The sequence below is a fragment of the Cydia pomonella genome, chromosome 1 (assembly GCF_033807575.1).
Source record: "Cydia pomonella isolate Wapato2018A chromosome 1, ilCydPomo1, whole genome shotgun sequence".
Taxonomy (NCBI): domain Eukaryota; kingdom Metazoa; phylum Arthropoda; class Insecta; order Lepidoptera; family Tortricidae; genus Cydia; species Cydia pomonella.
In genome coordinates, this window is record NC_084703.1 from 7,339,427 (window position 1) to 7,358,227 (window position 18,801).

Below are 18,801 nucleotides of genomic sequence, written 5' to 3' on the forward strand. Positions count from 1 at the left end.
GTAAACAAGTAGCTGATTTGACCTTTCGACGACCAGCTTAGTTCTTTAATTTCAATGCCTTAAGCAAATTGATGTTAATGTAGCATCGACCTTGAAGGCAAAAAGTTAGGCTGTCTGAATTACCTACCCTGGATTTAGTTAAACTCGGGATTACTTGTGCTGCGCGCTACTTAGGAAACTCGTATTATATTTAATCCCGCTACGGGACGGCCAACAAAGCTCCCCAAGTTTTTAGATTTGTCATTCTTCTAGGGTGGTGTACACAGAAAGAAATATACAAGTAATAAGATATTTTATAATACAGAATATCCATCACCTGGTTTATCGTTCATCTGTATCTTGATTTTTTAGTAGAATATATTAGTGTACATAATAGTGTACTAAGAGAACGACAGTAACTTATAAGTAAGTTAGTCACATGTTAATCAATTTATCATTATCATATTAATCAAAATCAACTCAAGGTAATTTTGGATTCCTTTTTTAGGTCAGTTTTTCAGGTGTACTAAATTTAATACCTATTACCTACTATTATAACCTAGCTACTAGAAATAAGCTTAGATTATGGCCGAAACAACTCAGGTAATTCCGGGATAGCAGCAAGAGAGGTTAGGATAGGAAATTTGAATCATACTGTTCTACGTTAGAATTGGCCCGAGGACGCCGTACGCCTTTAAAGGATTGCATATACTCGAGAATATCCATATCACCGTGACTCGGGTGGCTGGGTGGTTGAAGCATCTGCCGCGAATGCAGAGGACTCAGTTTAATTCCCGACCCAGAAGGCCTTGGTCACTTTTTATTTCGTATACGACATCTTTTTTTTGATTATTGTTGCTTCAAATTTGTTTTAGGATGAATACTTCTAAAGGAAATAAAATGATATACCTGTAACATAGACGGTGTATCGTTATCTTATCTGCCGGCTAGACGCGTTAAAGACGCGTCTGGCTCGTTACGGCGCTTCCTTTATGGGATTGCTAAACTCGGAACTGGGCGGGATTGTATTGTTCATGACATTACTATTGAGAGCGTGGGCTCATTGCCCAAGTAATATAATATTTACTAGTGTAGAAGTCAACGATAAGCACTACATTAATAATAAGTCATACGTCTCGAGAATATGACTATATATCTTACAGTAGAATGGACTAAGTTCTGCAGTAACTTAAGTAAACAATGCGCATTGGGCTAGTGTGGGGATTACAGCATGAAATAGGCCCCGTAATGGGATATATATACAGCGATGATGTGCTCGATAGGGTCACTCACTACCGAAGATATAAACCATCGTCATCACTTACCATCAGGTGAGATCGTGGTCAAAGGCCTGCTTATCCTCCATAAAAAAGACTGTTTGTATATTGAGAGGTTTTCGGGTATCATTTATATTTAGATAACTAGGCTATAAATAAGCAGCCCCACTACAGTCTAGTCGAAATGACAAAGTATCAAAGTTTGTGTTAAAGTATCTACTCCGCTATTCGTAACCGCCTAGACGACATGTATAAACTTTCTTTTAAACTAGTTACAACTGCTACGACAAGCATAAGTCCCGCAGCGAGAAATAATTCAGCGATTCAAATTAATAAAAGTAATGCTTATTTTTCTAAACATGGATGTGAGACTCAGGTGCAAGATACAAACAGAATTATAGTAAGCAGTTGAAACCATCAAATGTTTTAAGTTTTCGCACAGAAATATAACTAAAGTAGGTAGGTGCTTAACATATTTCTAAAATTTAAATAAATATTTCACTTGACTATCTCGTTCTAAATACATGTTGTGTTCCTGCCGGTGAGCAAGGTTGCCAAAGCTCAACGAGGGGGCCGGGTTTAGGGTCGGCAACGCGCATTTAACTCCTCTGGAGTTGCAGGCGTACATAGGCTTCGGGCCGGGCGGGCCGTATGCTTGTTTGCCACCAACGTAGTATAAAAAAAATACAGACATATATATTCACGTCTGTTTTGAAATTGTATAGATAGAAAGATGATGCCTACTAAGCCCAGTCAAATGAGACTCCAAACCGCGGTTACCCATTCTGGTGCCAAGTCTGTAGACCATTGAAGATTTGTTTCCTTCGCAAACTGGTTAAAGTACACTTAATGCTAGTAAAGACTCTTTTACGTGGCAATTACAAACACTTTAATGTTCTCTGTTGCCGCGCCAGTTTCGAGACGCGTTTAGTGTTCTAGTAATCATTTGTTTGCTATAAAATAATATCGTACATTGTACAATAATAAAGTGTGCATGTATCTTAGTATAATTTACTTTGACATATTTAGTTGCCCCAATGAATACTACCTAGCTAATTTGCTAATAGAGCAACGAAATTAAAACTTACTTGTAATAATATTATGTGCAAGTAATGTGTAATGTCCCAATACTTCGCTGTTGTAAATAAGTATACCTACTCAATACCAAACGATAATGTACCATGTTTTTTAACAGAAACCGGATGATATACCTACGCAGCTTTTTTTCAAAGATTTTCTATGTTTTGAAATACGATAACCAAAATGACATGCAATAACTGTCTACACAACACACAATGTAATGGAAATAAGCTTACTACATTCACAATATACATTACGTTATTTCATACGGTTTACGTAAAAATACATTTCTGACACATTTTGTTTAGTCATTGAGAATTTCCCTGGATAAATTATTCAATTATTTATTATAAAACGGTTTGTTATGGCATGGCTCTCGCTAATAGACTCTTTTTAATTGATTGACCGCGCTCAATTAAGATTTTGACAGATTTTTCCGATACCTCATCGAACGCGCCGTATTTCGGGAACGAGTACTCATTTGTTACCCACTGTCATCGACGTTTTAATCAATACTCTATATTTAAGCAATTGGAAGTTTTGCCTTAAATGGGTCAAACACGGCTTTAAATCTTTTTCCTGTCTAAAAAAAAATAACTTTGAGCGTGGTAGGTATTTAATCTTTACTTCCAATAAGTGTCGAAATATCGTTACACGTGACGGTGATCTTTCGAGATACTTAGCTATTATTTATTTGTGTCATGCGTAAAAATCTATGCAGTAACCATTTTATTATTAGCAATATAGAAGTATTCCGTACACACGTGGGTTTTATAGTGTAACATGCACGCAGTTTAATCCAAATCTAATAGATAACAATACTGTGTATTAATCCTTGAAGTACTAACATAAAATATATATGAGTGTCTTAAGACATGCAGATGAGAGAGCATAAATGAAACGCCGCGTACATTCCGCGGTCTGGAGATATGATATGAATCACGGAGCAATACCAACTTAATGTTAAAAAAAAATTTCAATTGGCGAAACGGCTGGTGGATGGGACCGGGGATAAGAGAGCTGGCAGCTTCCTCGCCCAACGCTTGAGCATAGCGATCCAGCGAGGAAATGCTGCCAGCATCCTCGGTACCTTGCCACGGGGGCCCATTTTAGATTTAGATTTTTAGTTTTATATAGTAGTTTTAGTTTAGTTAATTGTATTACTTATATAATTTTTTTTATTAACTTGTCAATAAAGGTAGTCACTTAATGTTTATTAGACTCTCGACTGAGTCTCAAGGAAGGGATCCGATTGATCTAATTGTTCTGTGCTACAATAGGCTGACGCTTAAAATGTCAAACTGGATTCAATCAATCGATCTGCGAAATAATACGCTTTCTTTAATTTAATTTTAACGTTTACCCTTAACGTTCTTACGACTTTCAAGTACTGGTAGGTTCCAATTAAAAAGAATTAAAACTTTCCAGATAAACGTTGTTAGCACATGCCGTATACACACGTACGTGGACGTGAAAAAATCTACCCCTATCGTTGTTTCGGTATGTTTCATCTTCATTTATCTATTACGTGACATGACAGAATGGGGTCTGAAGTCATCTGTGAAATGACGGAGATTCCCGGTAGGGCCCAGCATGATTCGCCTATTACTGGGATGGTTTAGATAGCTTTCATTATACGAATTACTGTGTGAGAAGAATATATAAAGTATATTTGGTCCTGTACTCCGAAGGGACCGCTTTGTTTCCTATTGTAAGTGAAAGTAGATGTTCTGTTTGATGATCCGCTGGTCATCTGTATTAGATATTTTATTGGTTAGACAATAGATTATTTTTTGGAAAAGTTTCTTTGATAACGATAGTTTATTCTTAATAAACCGCTGCATTGTCATCGAAAGTTGTTTAGGTATACATGATTTCTGCTTGATAGGAAGCCGGCTTACGAAAGGAATAATAAGTTGTCAAGTGTAACTTGCAAGAGCCAGAAAGACAGATAAAACTAAATAAAAGCCTGTAAAATAGTTGCGCCACCGATCTCTTGTCGACTCATCATAACCTTTCTTTGTTATCGCGTAGGTAGGGAACATTTTTTCAATCTTTTAGAAATGAGGCCTGAGACCTAGATCGAGACGGAAATGAGCGCTGTTCGCTCCGGGAAACCGGCGCATTGCAGCCGGCATTGTTTGCGAAAAGAAAATATTTAACGCTGAATTTACGTCGTTAATTGAAGTAAATATGATATGATATGATAAATAATGTTTAAAATTAGACAAACAAGTATTAAAATACGTGGATTCGATTTAAACGATAAATTAGCAGAACAAAGGGTAGTTATAAAAATTTTGAAATTATGTACTACAATGTATCAACTTTATTGTTTGTACATAACAAATTTTCAGAATGCATCAGCCCTAAATTTGGCACCTGGGACTGGACGGATTGATTATACAATCCATTCTGCTGGCGAACGAATGCCATTATGGATCGCATTGTCTATGCTACAGCCCATAAATAATGGCGTTGTCGAATCGTGAATCTCAATACAAACTTAGGCATTTAAGAGTCCCCGGCAAGCTCAGCCAATATCACCTTCCCAAACGGAGTTTAGTTCTCATTTTAAAACTACGTGTTGATTTGACATGAGGTCTATCTAGGGCTGAAATTAGATTATATTGCTCCACCTTATAAAACAAACGAAATATAGCTGTATTTTTTTTTTAATTATGGTATCTTAGGTAACATCAACTGATTCCAGTCCTAGATATACCTTATGCTATTGTAAGTGCAGAGTTTGAGAGCAATCTATAGGTTGCTAATGGTATGGAATATAACCCAGGCGTAGGTCATGCCAGTACCCTGTACTTTATATTGTGTTTGGTACATGTATGTAAGCTCAGTATATATTCATCGTTTATAGTACGTATATACCTATTGAAAAAGGGTAAAATAATTAATAAAATTAATGATAGCGATCAGTCATTTGGTAGCTTTCTAAAGGAATTCGGTCTTGTTTCAACATAGAAGTAAGTAATAAAGGGTCAGAATATAGAGAGAAAGTAAAATAATTTGAAAATACAAATAAAATATATTGTCTGTAACATATTAAGGAGAAAATTACACTAGAAAATAGTTAGTTAGTTTTGAGAAGACGACGATTCTCTAAAATTATCACCAAATTGTAGCTAGCCAGGCTATATTATAACAGGGAGAACAGTATCTGGTTGAAGTTCGTCAGCTCTTCTGTATAGTACTCGTTATACGAAAGGCATCCTGGCTCCTGAAAATGAGACCGAATCTGGGACACTTCCCGTTTAGTACGCGGGTCGAATCCCTAATGGCAAAGTATGTATATATTTCAATAATAATCATTATGGTGACATTTTTTAAAATTTTGCGCGTAACTTATATTACTTCAAGAATGCTTTGGACTAGTTTGCGGATTGACACGTTATTATAATATTATATACAATACAGATCTTGGAAGTTTTCTTTTTAAGGCGATAGTGGAAGTAGTCCCCATTTTCCTCCTGGGTATTGACACTATAGAAAATATTTTTACACAATTTAATGTATATTACACCATACCATATTAGCTATGTCCTTTCGTTTGATTTTTTCGATTTATTAATTTCTATGTGAGTACAGAGCTTTCAAAGGTTTGTATGGAATTACATCTCTAATTTGATAAAAATATTTACCATAATGTTAATATCCAGACAGGAATATGGGAACTGGTCTTCCCCTTTCTTCTTAATTATTAGCGGTCACCACCAAAATCTGCCTAGTTACAATACTGAAACAGCGCTTATTCCGTTGACGGTACGTCGCCGGCATTCATCATTTTTGTTGCAACGGAATAACAGAAAATAGGTACCTATGCTAATGTATGTATATTTTTTCTAAAAATAGGCGAATGACAGTTGACAAAGGTAAATATTAGGAAATGTCCTTTAGATAATTTTCGTGTGGCAGCAATAAATACACTTAATTAGTCGTCCAGAGGCAGTCACATGATGTCGTCCCCTTTCCTCTTAAGGCGAAGGGTAGGGCAAGCTCTTTCCATACAAACTATGTGCGCGTTTTTCTTTGTTTGTGTTTGCGCTACAGTAATTATTTTTGGTAAATATGCTTATTTTTCTGTTAGCTAGTATGATCTTGAAGTATTTTTTTTTAATTTTAACTTTTTTTTTTGTTATTTTTTAAATAAAGAAAAATTTCTACGTCAAGTTCTGCGTATATCCAATATATGCAAGCAAAAAATGAAATTAAAATTAACGAATAAAACTTGCACATGGTTTGTATGGAGAATGCCCTACCCTGCGCTTTAATGCAAAATAAATATTCATTTTTGGATGGCACAGTCGGAAGTGGATTATACTGTTTATTTAAGAGACCTAAAATTCCTAAGAGATATAAAGTTTATTTACGTCGCATTATATCTGGATGAAACATCAAGTGAATAGTCGTAGTAGGCAAGCTTCTGTTAAAAGCGCTGAGCTAGTTTTATTGGACAATATTTCTTTAAAACCACTTTTAACTCGTTTCAATAGAAAATTTTACATAATTCCACACAATATCGGACCTTGGGCTTCGAATCAATAGCTGCCGATGAACCTGATAAGTCGGGGTAAATGACGTATGTTCACTTGCAAGCAATAACTTTTTGCCGAGGCATAGATGTTTGTCATATGTCTATAGGTCTATCTATGTAATAACTAAGACTAGTTGGTCAAGTATGATCGAATAGAAAGTAACTTAGTTATAGAACTAAATATACGTAGTTTAAACAAACAATCAAATTTCCCCTATTTAAGTTTATGTAAAATAAATTATTTCCGCTAGGAAAATTGATTCATTATTTTTAAGACTAATCGTATTAATCCTTTCTCTTGAAGGGCCGGCACGAAACGTGTCGTCGTCAAACTCCTTGCAACGTATTTTACAACCCCGTATTAAACTTGCTATATTCCAGAAAGAGGATTAAATGCCTTAATTAAATTATCAGCCAGTAGCAGTAATCCTCACACGTGAAACATAAAAGTAGCTCAAACCCCGTACGAACGCTTCGCTTCGATCTGAAGAAACAATGTTAATTGTACTTAATTGAATTAAATATGGGAAAACAGCTAGCATTCAAGAATGCTGAAGAGGCTGGTTCAACCCGTCTATTTCTGTTTTTAATTTTCTATATAATTTTGTTTCTACAATCAAATGGCGACAAAAAAAGATACATGATATGTGCATGTATCTTTTTTATTGAAAAAAAAAAAAAAACGATGATGTCTCGATTACATAATGTCATACCAGCATAAAAAGTAACAACGTAAATCTCTTGCATGAAGGTAGAAAGTTATTTATGCATTCAGTTATTTATTTATTTAAAACTTTATTGCACAAAAGAAAAACTTAATGTACAAAAGGCGAACTTAATGCCATGAGGCATTAGTTATAACTGATTGCATAACATTCCCTAAGTTATGACCGATTACACATAGCGCAGCTCCTTAGCTCGATTTAATATGGAGGTTTGGTCCCGACCCGGCAGAAAGCACGAAAGCAATGTTATATCCCCATTAATAGTCTTTATAAATTTTCATGAAAATTGTGATAGCTACCTTAAAAAGCTACTACACAAAAATATCTATGAGAAGTATATTCTCGATAAAATTCTATACAATATTGTCTTCGGAAGTATATTGTTAAGACTGAATAGTTTACAACATATGCTTAATTTCTCCTTACAATATGTGCGATTTTGAAAGTTTCTATGAAAAAAAACGGCAAATTTACTTATATCAAAAAAGGGCAAAAACACTCATTAAAGCATTGTGTTCATCCATTTTTAAAATTCCTAATTCAGAGTTTTTTTTAAAGAATATTTAACATATTTGACTTCGCATTCAGCGATCCGATTATAAATACGCTTGTTAGTAACAAAATAACAATAGATAGCTCAACATTTTATATAATTAATTATAAATAATCCAACCCGTAAAAATAACTGCATCCGGTAAAGTTAAAATCCAACAGCTAGGCCTCTCAGACCACGATACCTGCCAGATAGCAACGTTTAAAATCAAAACAGACGTTAAAAATAAGGGATGATATACAACTCGCCCAAGTTGCTAAGAGCAGGAAGAACCCACCCCCCCATCTTTTTGGGGGATAGTCACGCACGATCTCGTGGCTACCGAGCTAAATCAGCTTTGTTTAATCTAAGGAACAATATTGCCAAGTGGCATTGCTTAAAACAAAACTGCATACTCACTGTACTTACTTGCCCCACTAGTCGTCGGATGCAAATATTATATGAAGAAATTAAGCATAATTAGAAAACTATAAGTCTTAACAATATACTTCCAAAGACAATATTGTAGACAATTTTATCGAGAATATACTTCTCTTTTAAAATGATAAAATTTTTTATTGGTTATTGTAAGTGTTGTTACATAGACGCAGGGATCATCTTTTAAGCAACAACTATGCTTGTGACAGAAAACCCCGCTCTTCCAAAAAGCAAGGGTATTAACCAATAAGTTTGTGTATGTACCATTAGAATACTTACCTAACACTTAAATCTAAAACTGAATACTCGACATGAATCGTAAAAAGACACAATAACCACTGATAAGACATTTAAATATTACCTTCTACTTCTATTTAAATAAAGTACTCACTCTTCCGGCAAGCTCTGCGCGCCCTCCTCCTGTCCGGGTGCGTTGATGTGGTACACGCAGAAGTTCTCCAACAAAGCGCGCATGTCCACGAAGTTGAAGAACGGCTGGAAGCAGATGTCTGCAACAAGAAAACTGGCTGTAAGACAAGTTGATGCCTCTCTATGAGTTGCTCATTTAGTTTTGTCAAACTATAGCTGTCGGACTTCGGTAAGGTTACGTACTTTAGTACGTTGTCGCAGTAACAAACAGTCCTTATCCTTATGCCTCGGTAAAGCTTACCAAACCTTTAGCTAATTATTTTAAGCTGTTGTACGATATTTGAAACGTTCTTATACATAAAATAATTTTTAGCAGTAATTATCAGAGTTGAACTAACGCGTGGCTTGGCAGTAGCTTAGACCGATTAGAGTATAATTACAGCTTGAAACTCCCTATTGCAGCTGTAGGGCATATAAATCTGCATTAATTAGTGCTTTACCATCATAACCGCAACTCTGAAGAAGTTAGGCTTATTACACCGCAAGTACCAGCTTGTGGTGGTTTGGACCGTTTGCGTGTTTTAAACGCCGGTGCTGTAACGCGCTAGTTTTACTTTGAAATTGTTTTGCATTTATACGGTTTAACAGTTGTATGGTGGATGAGTAGGTATCTAATGTGGTGTGACAAAGTTATTTTTAAATATTTAGAACACTTATAAACTGAAATAGATGTCTTTACATTAAAGAAAAGTGACTGAGCCCTTATGTGTTCGAGCCGAATCCGCTTATTTCAGAATATAATTTACATCATGTATTCTACTTGAAACAGCATTCAAAAAACCAAGATAGTAAGAACTCAAAAAACGGTTATCGTCGTAATAACCTGTATGAATCAAAATGCGATTTGATTTATACAAAAAATAACTTTTATTGAAAGTTAAATTATTACGCTATTACATTAGGTTATAGCACAGAACGAATAGAACGCCGACAGCGCACCATAAACTCAACTTATTCTAAAATGTTGCAAGACTTGTCTCGAACATAACCTAAGAAGTAAGAACTGAACATTTATTTATTCATTATTAATAGTATAAAAGTAGTACGGGAATATAGGGCGAATATAGTAGACGCTAGTTAGATCGAACAGTCATCATCGAACGCGCACTCGAAAAAAAAACCGCATTAAAGACGTACCTAGTATCTATAGGTTCCTACATAAAGACCGTGTATAACTTTTTAATCGCCTTTGAGAATTTGGCCTTGGAGCTTATTTGCAGTTGAAACTTGTAAAACTGGTAGTAGTCCTATGCAAAGCGAGTTACTTTCTCAGAAGTGTCTTTCTAAAGATAAAGTTAAGCAAGGGACGTTCACCTGACTTGTACTCTGGATTGTTCTTCACAATATTGTAACATAAATACAACAAGTTTTAAAATACATAACTTTCATTGTAAATTCAGCCCACTGCAATATCAATGTTACATTGGGTATACTCGTACACTAAAATCCCCAAAGTACTTATTGTACAAAAATAAATCACCTACAACACATTTGGTACTCGCATAAAAGTGGAAATCCATGTATTAATGCATTCAGGTGAAACGAACGAAACAAACGCGAAACGAAATGTCACAGGGTTTTGCACTAACAGAGGACTTAACGTACGTATCTGAAAAGATGTAAGTGCAATTATGCAAACAGTAACATTCGGGAATTGGCGACTTTTTCTAAGATACCTGTTTCTGTTGACATTAGATATCTTTTAAAAAAAATTACGAAGTTGAGTACAATCTCTTGAAATAAATACCAAATGATAAACCAGAAATCCTTCGTGTGTTTAAACCATGTAATCCGCTACAGACAAGCTACCTACCCAACTTGAAGAGAATATCAAGACAAACATTGAGAAACTTGAGCAAACACACGTAACGATTTGTGTATTGATCGACAATCTCAATCCCAACAGCGTGGGGGTGGCGTCGAACTTTGTAAATCTGTCCTTGATTCGATTATACTTATTTATAGTGATATCTCACTTTCACTGAGACAAATGATAAGTCAATATCATTAAGAAGAGTTATATAGTTACAATGAATGTATTTTATGGACATTAATTAATTTAATTATTATGAAAATTCTATTTACCTTTATTAATATTGTGAAATGATTTTCCTTTTTTAACGTGTGTGTTTAGTTTTAAGACTGTACATACATCATAATCAGTCAAATTGCTTATTTGTAGGTATTCGATACTGGTTTCTCTGAGAGAACGTCACTCGTTCACACACGAACACACTTTAAGTTCATTTCACTCACGTTGGCTTTAATCAAACGACCTATATGTTCATAAGCTCTAATTATAGTAATTAGGCACGAGGTAAGTCAGTCCATTTTAATTCCGTTGTGCCGCCCGCTTCCGTAGCTGGAGGCGAAGGCGCGAACGCGTTTCCGTCATCAGCACAAATTATGGCTTTCCTCTTAAAAGCAATATTTGGCCTCCACGCATAACAGCATGGAAAACCATTTTGAATTTGTTGCTTGACAGTACGGTAAACGATTGAATGAGTTTCCAAATGGTTGTTACACCTGGCGGGGCAGTACGCAGTACTATACTTAGTCGAGACTGCAAGAGCGCTGAAATAGTATTGATTTTCGTAATTGTTGTGTTAACCATAACCATATTGCTACGTAACATCATGCCATGATATTATTAGGCTATTTTAAGGAGATTTTTTTTTTTCATATTTAAAGCAAGGTGTGATCACACCTGGACGTATCTTATTCTACTCTTTCACTGCTTGCAGGCAGCATGGCTTTAAATAATTTAATGCAACTTCGTGTCGTAGAGGCGCGAATAAAATGTTTCGAAAACTTCGATATGCGCTAACTAAGGAAGATGAAGATAACTACATTTTTAGTTCATTTTATGTTATTTTATTCTAAAGTCCTAAGAAGTTCTTTACAGAGACGAGATAGTAATTATAACTGTCATTATCATTATGCTTTAAATCGTCGAGGTTTGAAATAACAAATGGTCTTCTTAGCCCATAATTTACTCACTACAAAATCCAAAATTATTTTACTATTAAAGCTGATACTACCTATCTTGCATATAAGTAACTAGTGAGTAGGTAACTAGCCAATTACCAACAAGGATTTTCACAAAAGCACAATACAGAATACACATTATCATTACAATGAGGTCGTTAGCCCTTGTCGCTGTAAGAAATCTAGGGCGCTACCTCTGTTGCATGTAAATAGCTCTTTTCATTAGTCCCATGTTCGCAGATAGGAGAGACGGGACAGATCTTGAATAACTTCAATGTGCGACCTAGCTTGTTAGGTGCGAACTGAGTCTATGGCTTATTCAAGAATGTGCTATTTTTATTTTAAACTATTTTCTGCCCGCAAGTTGGTCTGCGTGGATGAAAAAAATATCCTGATGTCCTTCTCCGGACCTCAAACTAAATGTTATGTAAATCGATTGAGCGGTATAAGCGTGAAGAGTTAACAGACAAACAAAGTTACTTTCACATTTATAATACCTAGCAGGGATGATACCTAGCCGAAGATCGATTTAGCCTTGTTGGTTGGAGCCTAATGCCCGCCTTCCACCACGAGCGGAACGGGCTCCGTACGGGCTGCATAGATGTGCTTCTGCTGAATAAGAGCTATTAGAGGAGCGGACCGAACGGGTTCAAAGTGTCACGAAAGTGTTCGTAGAATCGAGCGGATTCTGGCGGAGTCCGTTCGACTAGCAACACAGATTTTCATACTGAGCACTTTCACCGCGAGCTAACAACGGAGCGGATAGGACGAGTAAAAATGGGTCCGGTGTGTCATGGACGTCATGGTGTCGTACGCTAGTTTTAAACGGACTCCGTTCTCGTTTCCCACCTCACTCGACCCGCAAAGTCCGCTGGCAGTGGAAGGTAAAAACTAAAACTCTTTCTTGGTAGAAGTGTACCCGTCCGTGTAGTGGTCCGCTCTTTATCCTTTTTTTTAAAGCGGGCTATACGCATTATGATGTTAATTTTGTACTCAAGTTCCTGTTATTATTAGTATGTCTTGAATGAGATCTAAGTGGTAATTAATTTATACAAAGACGGATGATGTCTAGTTGACTACGATCAGAGATCAGTCAGTGCAGAGATATCACAAAAATATTTACGCGGAAAACGCTTGCTCACTCTAAAACGAATTAAATTTTATTACGTGTTTAAAAATATTAAAAATACCCTGTCGCCTGGTGTTATTATTAAATTAGTTCACCAAAGCATATTTTAATTTTATTTAATCTCCTTAGCCAGCTTTAAATAAAGAATACTCGAAAGAAGAAAATGAAACGCAAACGCGGAACGTCGACTGAATTTTCGCTACCTACACAGATGAAGCAATTTGTCTTAACGAAAATAATAGGGCATTGATTATATTTTCCTGCTTTTTATGCGCAAAATACATTAATTACAAGTATTAAACTTATATTTAGGAATCAATTCAGAATCAGTTTTTTATTCATAAAAAATAATATTTTACAAAAAATTACATGTCAAACTAAAGCTATGTACATAAAACAATTCATTCCCTGAATATTACGTGGGTAAGCACGTAAGGCATTTAACAGGTACATAGGTATTAATTAATTTCTGCACGCATGGCATTATTTTCTAAGTACATGTTTGAAAAGCCTATTTAGATTTATAATTTCAAATTTGTCAATGGTATAAACTAAAAAATGGTTATGGTATAACCATACTAAATAAAAGCTTTTCTGCAAAATAATGTTAGGTTTTACTCAGTTGAGCGGTCTAACAACTCTATGTGCACGCTTTTCAGCCCAATTTCATACTTGTAGGAAATGATTATGGGTACTTAAACAAATTTCCATAGCGTTCAGTGTTTCCAAGAAGCTTATGGGCGTCTGGACGTATGGCACTCCACTTATTGCACCTTGTGCATTGTTTCTGTGGTATTACGGTGAAAAATATGCCAGGGAGGTTGAAAGCTTGTGCCAATGCGCTGTTATACCACAAAACAATGTTGCGTTCATTTTAGGTTTAATACGATCGAGTTGTTTGATAAAGCGCAAACTATAGGTACATCATTATTGATTACCTATTAATATTATAACGATGAAGAAAAGTACTGTTCTGATTTCCTTAAAAACAACAATTTAAGCACTTCCTGTTAACAATAATTACAGAAAATGGTTCGGTACCTAAAGCGGAATTTATATATTTTACAAATATGAGATCGATTTTCATGATCTCTGATAGACAAGTTCTCGAAATGATACTGTTCTGTATGTGTAAAAAGCGACATTTCTTCAACCAAAAACGTCACTTTTAATACATGGAAATCATACCAAAAAAGAGGTGCTGCCTTACATCAAATGAGGTTGTTCTGTTTTTTATGTATGTTATTAGTGATGAAATAGTAGTGACAAATCCAAGTTTTCCACCTCAAAAGCCCTTCGGATCATTGTGTGTATAATATACACTACAGGGACGAAACTTGTTATAACTCGCATCTCTTGTATATCTTTGATGGACCACGCTTGTCCTCTGAATCCACAGCACTTCTTTTGCACCCAGCGTATGTGGTAGCATTTCTTCATCAACATGATCAGGCAGGTAAAAATCGTCATTTGATGGTGGATCATCAATTAATGGTTTTTCAATGTCGGCACACCACACATCTCCGGTCCTGTATATTCTCGCAGGATTGACCATTGCTGTAGTTGCAAACGGCTGAGCATTTGAGTCCTGCTTCCCTGCAACCACAACTGCTGGTACAACCTTTTTTGCAGTTACAGTTAGTTCAAAATTTTGCAAACCTTTGAGAAGCCGTAGAAACTATTTGGCTCACTAAGACTATTAAGACTATATTGTCAATTAATTCCGAATTTAATCTTCTTGAAAGTGTGCATAGTGACTTTTGCCGTAACTCCGGTTCTCGGTGGTTTTTTTTTTACAAAAACGGAAAAGTCGTAAAATTAAATGGATTTTCATGTACTTTACAATGATCCCATGGGCTTTCGAGGTCGAAAACTTGGATTTGTTATTACCATTTCATCACTACCAACATATGAAAAAAAACAGAACTACCTCATTTGATGTTAGGTAAAATGTACCAATTTCAGGGACTCTTTTGACAAGGTTGAAGAAAAGTCAATTAGTATCGTAAATTATAAAGTAAAATCCGAATACGCCTGTGTATTTCATAATCTGAATGCGTCTTCTACTTTCAAACAATAGATTTTTACATATTATATGAACTACGTTGCTAGCACTGTGTTATGCACACCCACGGCGTAGCACTTGAGACACTCGGCATAGCACTCGTAGCACTCCGGCTAACCAAGCGCGAGTGAGCGACATTCAACGCGGACAATCATTAACACGAAGAACTTGCTTGCCTATACATTTTTAGGGCGGTGTCAGATTAGCGTTTTATACGAGCGTATAAGGTCGTTTTTAGAAGCGCGCGTAGGAGCATATAAGCTCGCGTGTAATTCGTACGAGCGTTGCCGCGCTAATACGCTTGTGCCGTGCAAGCTGACACGCACCGGTTCGAGCGCACACGCCGGTGTGCTGTCATATACGAGCGTCCGGAGTTTTGAAGCGCGCGTATACGGTCGTTACGCTTACGGTCGTTTTCGCGCGTAAAAATACGCTAGTCTGAATCCGCTCTTAGTTCTGCTATTTTATTTTATTTTTTCCTTGTCGAGTGTATAAATCTAAATAAAGGGAGTTCTAGTCTAGTTAAATCGTACACTGAAAGAAATGTTTGCATAACAATAACAAAATATTTTTATACTACCTACACAAAACATTGGGACTAGCGAACTGTGTAACACCAGGCAACAGGGTGGGTATGAAACAACAAAATCGATTTTAGCATATTGATCGATATTTAATTTTTTATTACCTCTTCTTTCTTTTCATCCTGCTGGGGTGTAGGGCTCGAACCATTTTCTTCCACTGACTCCGGTCCTGGGCAGCTTGGGTAACCTCCTCCCACCCCATCCCCAATACACCCAACTCTTGCTCCACGGAACGGCGCCAAGTAGATTTAGGGCGACCATGTTTCCGTTTTCCGGGCATCGCCCAGGTCAGAGCCACCTTGGATAGGTGGGTGTCAGGCTTCCTGAGGATATGCCCAATCCAATGCCATTTGCGCGTTTGGATCTCCTTATGTACGGGTGCTTGTCCGGTTATTCTCCATAAGTGAGCGTTTGTGATCCAGTTAGGCCAAAAGATGTGCAGAATTTGCCTTAAGCATTTGCTCACAAACACTTGGAGTTTTGTCATTAGGTCTTTGCGGACAAATCAGGTTTCGCATCCGTACGGTACGTAACACGGCCTTTACATTGGAATTGGAAATCCTCACTTTAGTTCTTCTCGTCAGTGTAGAGGAGTTCCACACAGGTTTAAGCTGGCTGAATGCGGCTCGGGCTTTGTTTATTCGTGTTTCGATGTCAGCTTCCGTGCCTCCACTCTGGTCGACAATACTGCCCAGATAGCAAAAGCTAGCCACTCAATCTGATTTCCCTTGATCAGCATTGGGGTTAAATCGGTGGTGTTCTGGCGCAGTTCCTTTGTTTTATTGTAGTTAATGCGCAATCCTTCCTTTTTAGCCTCTTCTGCTAGATCTTCTGCCTTGTTTTGGAGTTGCTCACGCGTGGTTGCTATAAGGCAGAGGTCATCTGCAAAGTCGATATCCTCGAGGTCGTTTTCAGATGTCCAAGGCAAGCCTCTTCGACCTCTGGTGGTAACCCTGCACATCACGCCGTCACGCACCATTAGAAGCAACCCTGCTTGACACCTGCTGTGACATCTATACTCCCAGTGAATTTTCCCTTGTGAAGCACTCTACGCGAAGATCCATAATAGAGTGCTTTGATAATGCTGATCAGCTTATCTGGCACACCGTTAAGCTTCAGAATCCTCCATATGCTTGCCCTATCGTATGCTTTTTCAAAGTCAACGAATAGAGCAAAAACCTCACACTGCATCTCCCGACATTGTTCTAGGACCATTCGCAAGAGGTTGATGTGGTCAGCCCAAGATCGCCCTGGCCTAAATCCTGCCTGTCCTTCTCTGAGCTTGCTGTCAATCACTTTTGCCATCCTCGAGAGAAAGATTTTGCACAGCACTTTAGAGCAAATGGCTAGTAGATTTTTATTACTTTAGTTATTTGTTTTGGAATTGCGCAATAAGTTCGGCTAGTTATTATTGTCAGTCTAATTATTAGTTACTTAAGTTTATTAGTTTACCTGTATCCTCGAACGACTAAAAAGTGCTTTTAATGCATGTAAAGCAGACGGATTAATAAAGAAATTACGGTTTATTATGGGTCCTACGAATATCGGCAAAACATTTCGTGTCACATACTTCTGAATCAACCTAAACACGTTGTTTCACCTGAAAGCCCCGATTTAGGAGGGCCGGAGCTCGTTTCATGCCGAATCACAAGACCTAAAATAAAAACCCGCGGATATATTAAATCCCTTAAAGACGCATTTCCACCCAGGACACATATTAAACTGGGGACGCGAAGAGTAGCGCGCTCGTGTCTCGTTTTGTCGGTGCGGCTGATCGAATAAAAAGAGCAATGTAAAAAGTACAACAAGAAAGTTTTGACGCGCTGCTATTGCGACACTGGCGTCGTTTTAGACGAGCGGATGTAACAGAAGTTCTTATTTACGTGCGGCCTATTATAAATTATTTTGAGAGGCACGACGAAGGCATGTCTGATATTATTTTAATATCTCTTATTTATCTGTGCCAGCTTTATATAAAGTCCGTTGTACCAGTTGGACCGAGCTAAAGCTAAGCTAAGCTCTATTTATGCTCTGATGTATTGTTTTTAAATTAAATATTACATTTAGGCGTTTGGATAAGTCCCAGATAAAGGTAAGACGGGGCTTGGATGCTCAGTAATTGGAAGTTATTTTTTCTTTTTGAGATACTTTTTCCTACAAATAGGTGTATAGGGTTTCGTGGCTGGTTTCCTACAAATATCTGAATTCATGATTCAACTTATTGATTTTTAAAGGCTACCCCAATAGAAATTACACAATCACGAAGTTAGATCTGGTTTAGAGTCTTGACTCAGAGATCTTAGAGATTTTACTCCTGTAAAATAACACAGAAAAACCATAAAAATCGCCTGGTTCGGTCGCGGGTTACATCTCTGATTTCTCATCTCTCCGCACTTTTTGTAAATATTTTTAAGCAGACTCCGTTTAATTTTTTTTTTGTACAACAATCTATGCCTCTAAATATTAAACTTTTTAGTGGTGTCATCAGCTTAGATCTCTGTAGGACATCTTACTAAATATCTAACATTGTGGTTTAACTACTTGTAACTTTAGATTAGATTAGTGCAAAAGTGATTGCTCTACGCTGGCAATAGCTTGAGTCAGTTAGGATAACTTCAAATGCAAATGTGTCATCGAACTGGCCTATATTGGACCATTAGTGTCTAATCTTATACCTGACTGACGAAGGAGTGTAATAAATTGTAACGTTTTCAGGTAAAATGTCCGATATTCTTAGTTGTCGTCATCGATTTTTAATTATATACATCAACGCATTTTAACATAAATAACATACATTTAGAACATATCTATGTGTGTATCTCCACACACACACACACACATGTAAATAAGTATTAATAAATTTAATAATAAAAGGCACTAAGACTTTGAAAGGGCTCAGGCAAGCTTATTATTATTATTATTAAAATGCAAGGTACAGCAGGGTTTACGTATTGTATTTTGTTGCTGACCTACTCAATTGCACGCTGTATTTACAGCAACTGCAATATTTTCTCCGGCTGTAAACA

At 36.7% G+C, this 18,801-nt stretch overlaps 1 protein-coding gene across 4 annotated transcripts in view; it reads right to left on the reverse strand.

Annotated features, from left to right (window-relative positions):
* Positions 1 to 18,801, reverse strand: part of LOC133525918 (protein NDRG3) — a 128,318-nt gene that overhangs the window by 35,467 nt on the left and 74,050 nt on the right. For all 4 annotated transcript variants that reach the window (XM_061862516.1, XM_061862382.1, XM_061862593.1 and 1 more), the window contains one exon: positions 8,972 to 9,089. In XM_061862516.1, coding sequence (XP_061718500.1) covers positions 8,972 to 9,089 — 118 coding nt within the window. The remainder of the gene's footprint in view (positions 1 to 8,971; positions 9,090 to 18,801) is intronic.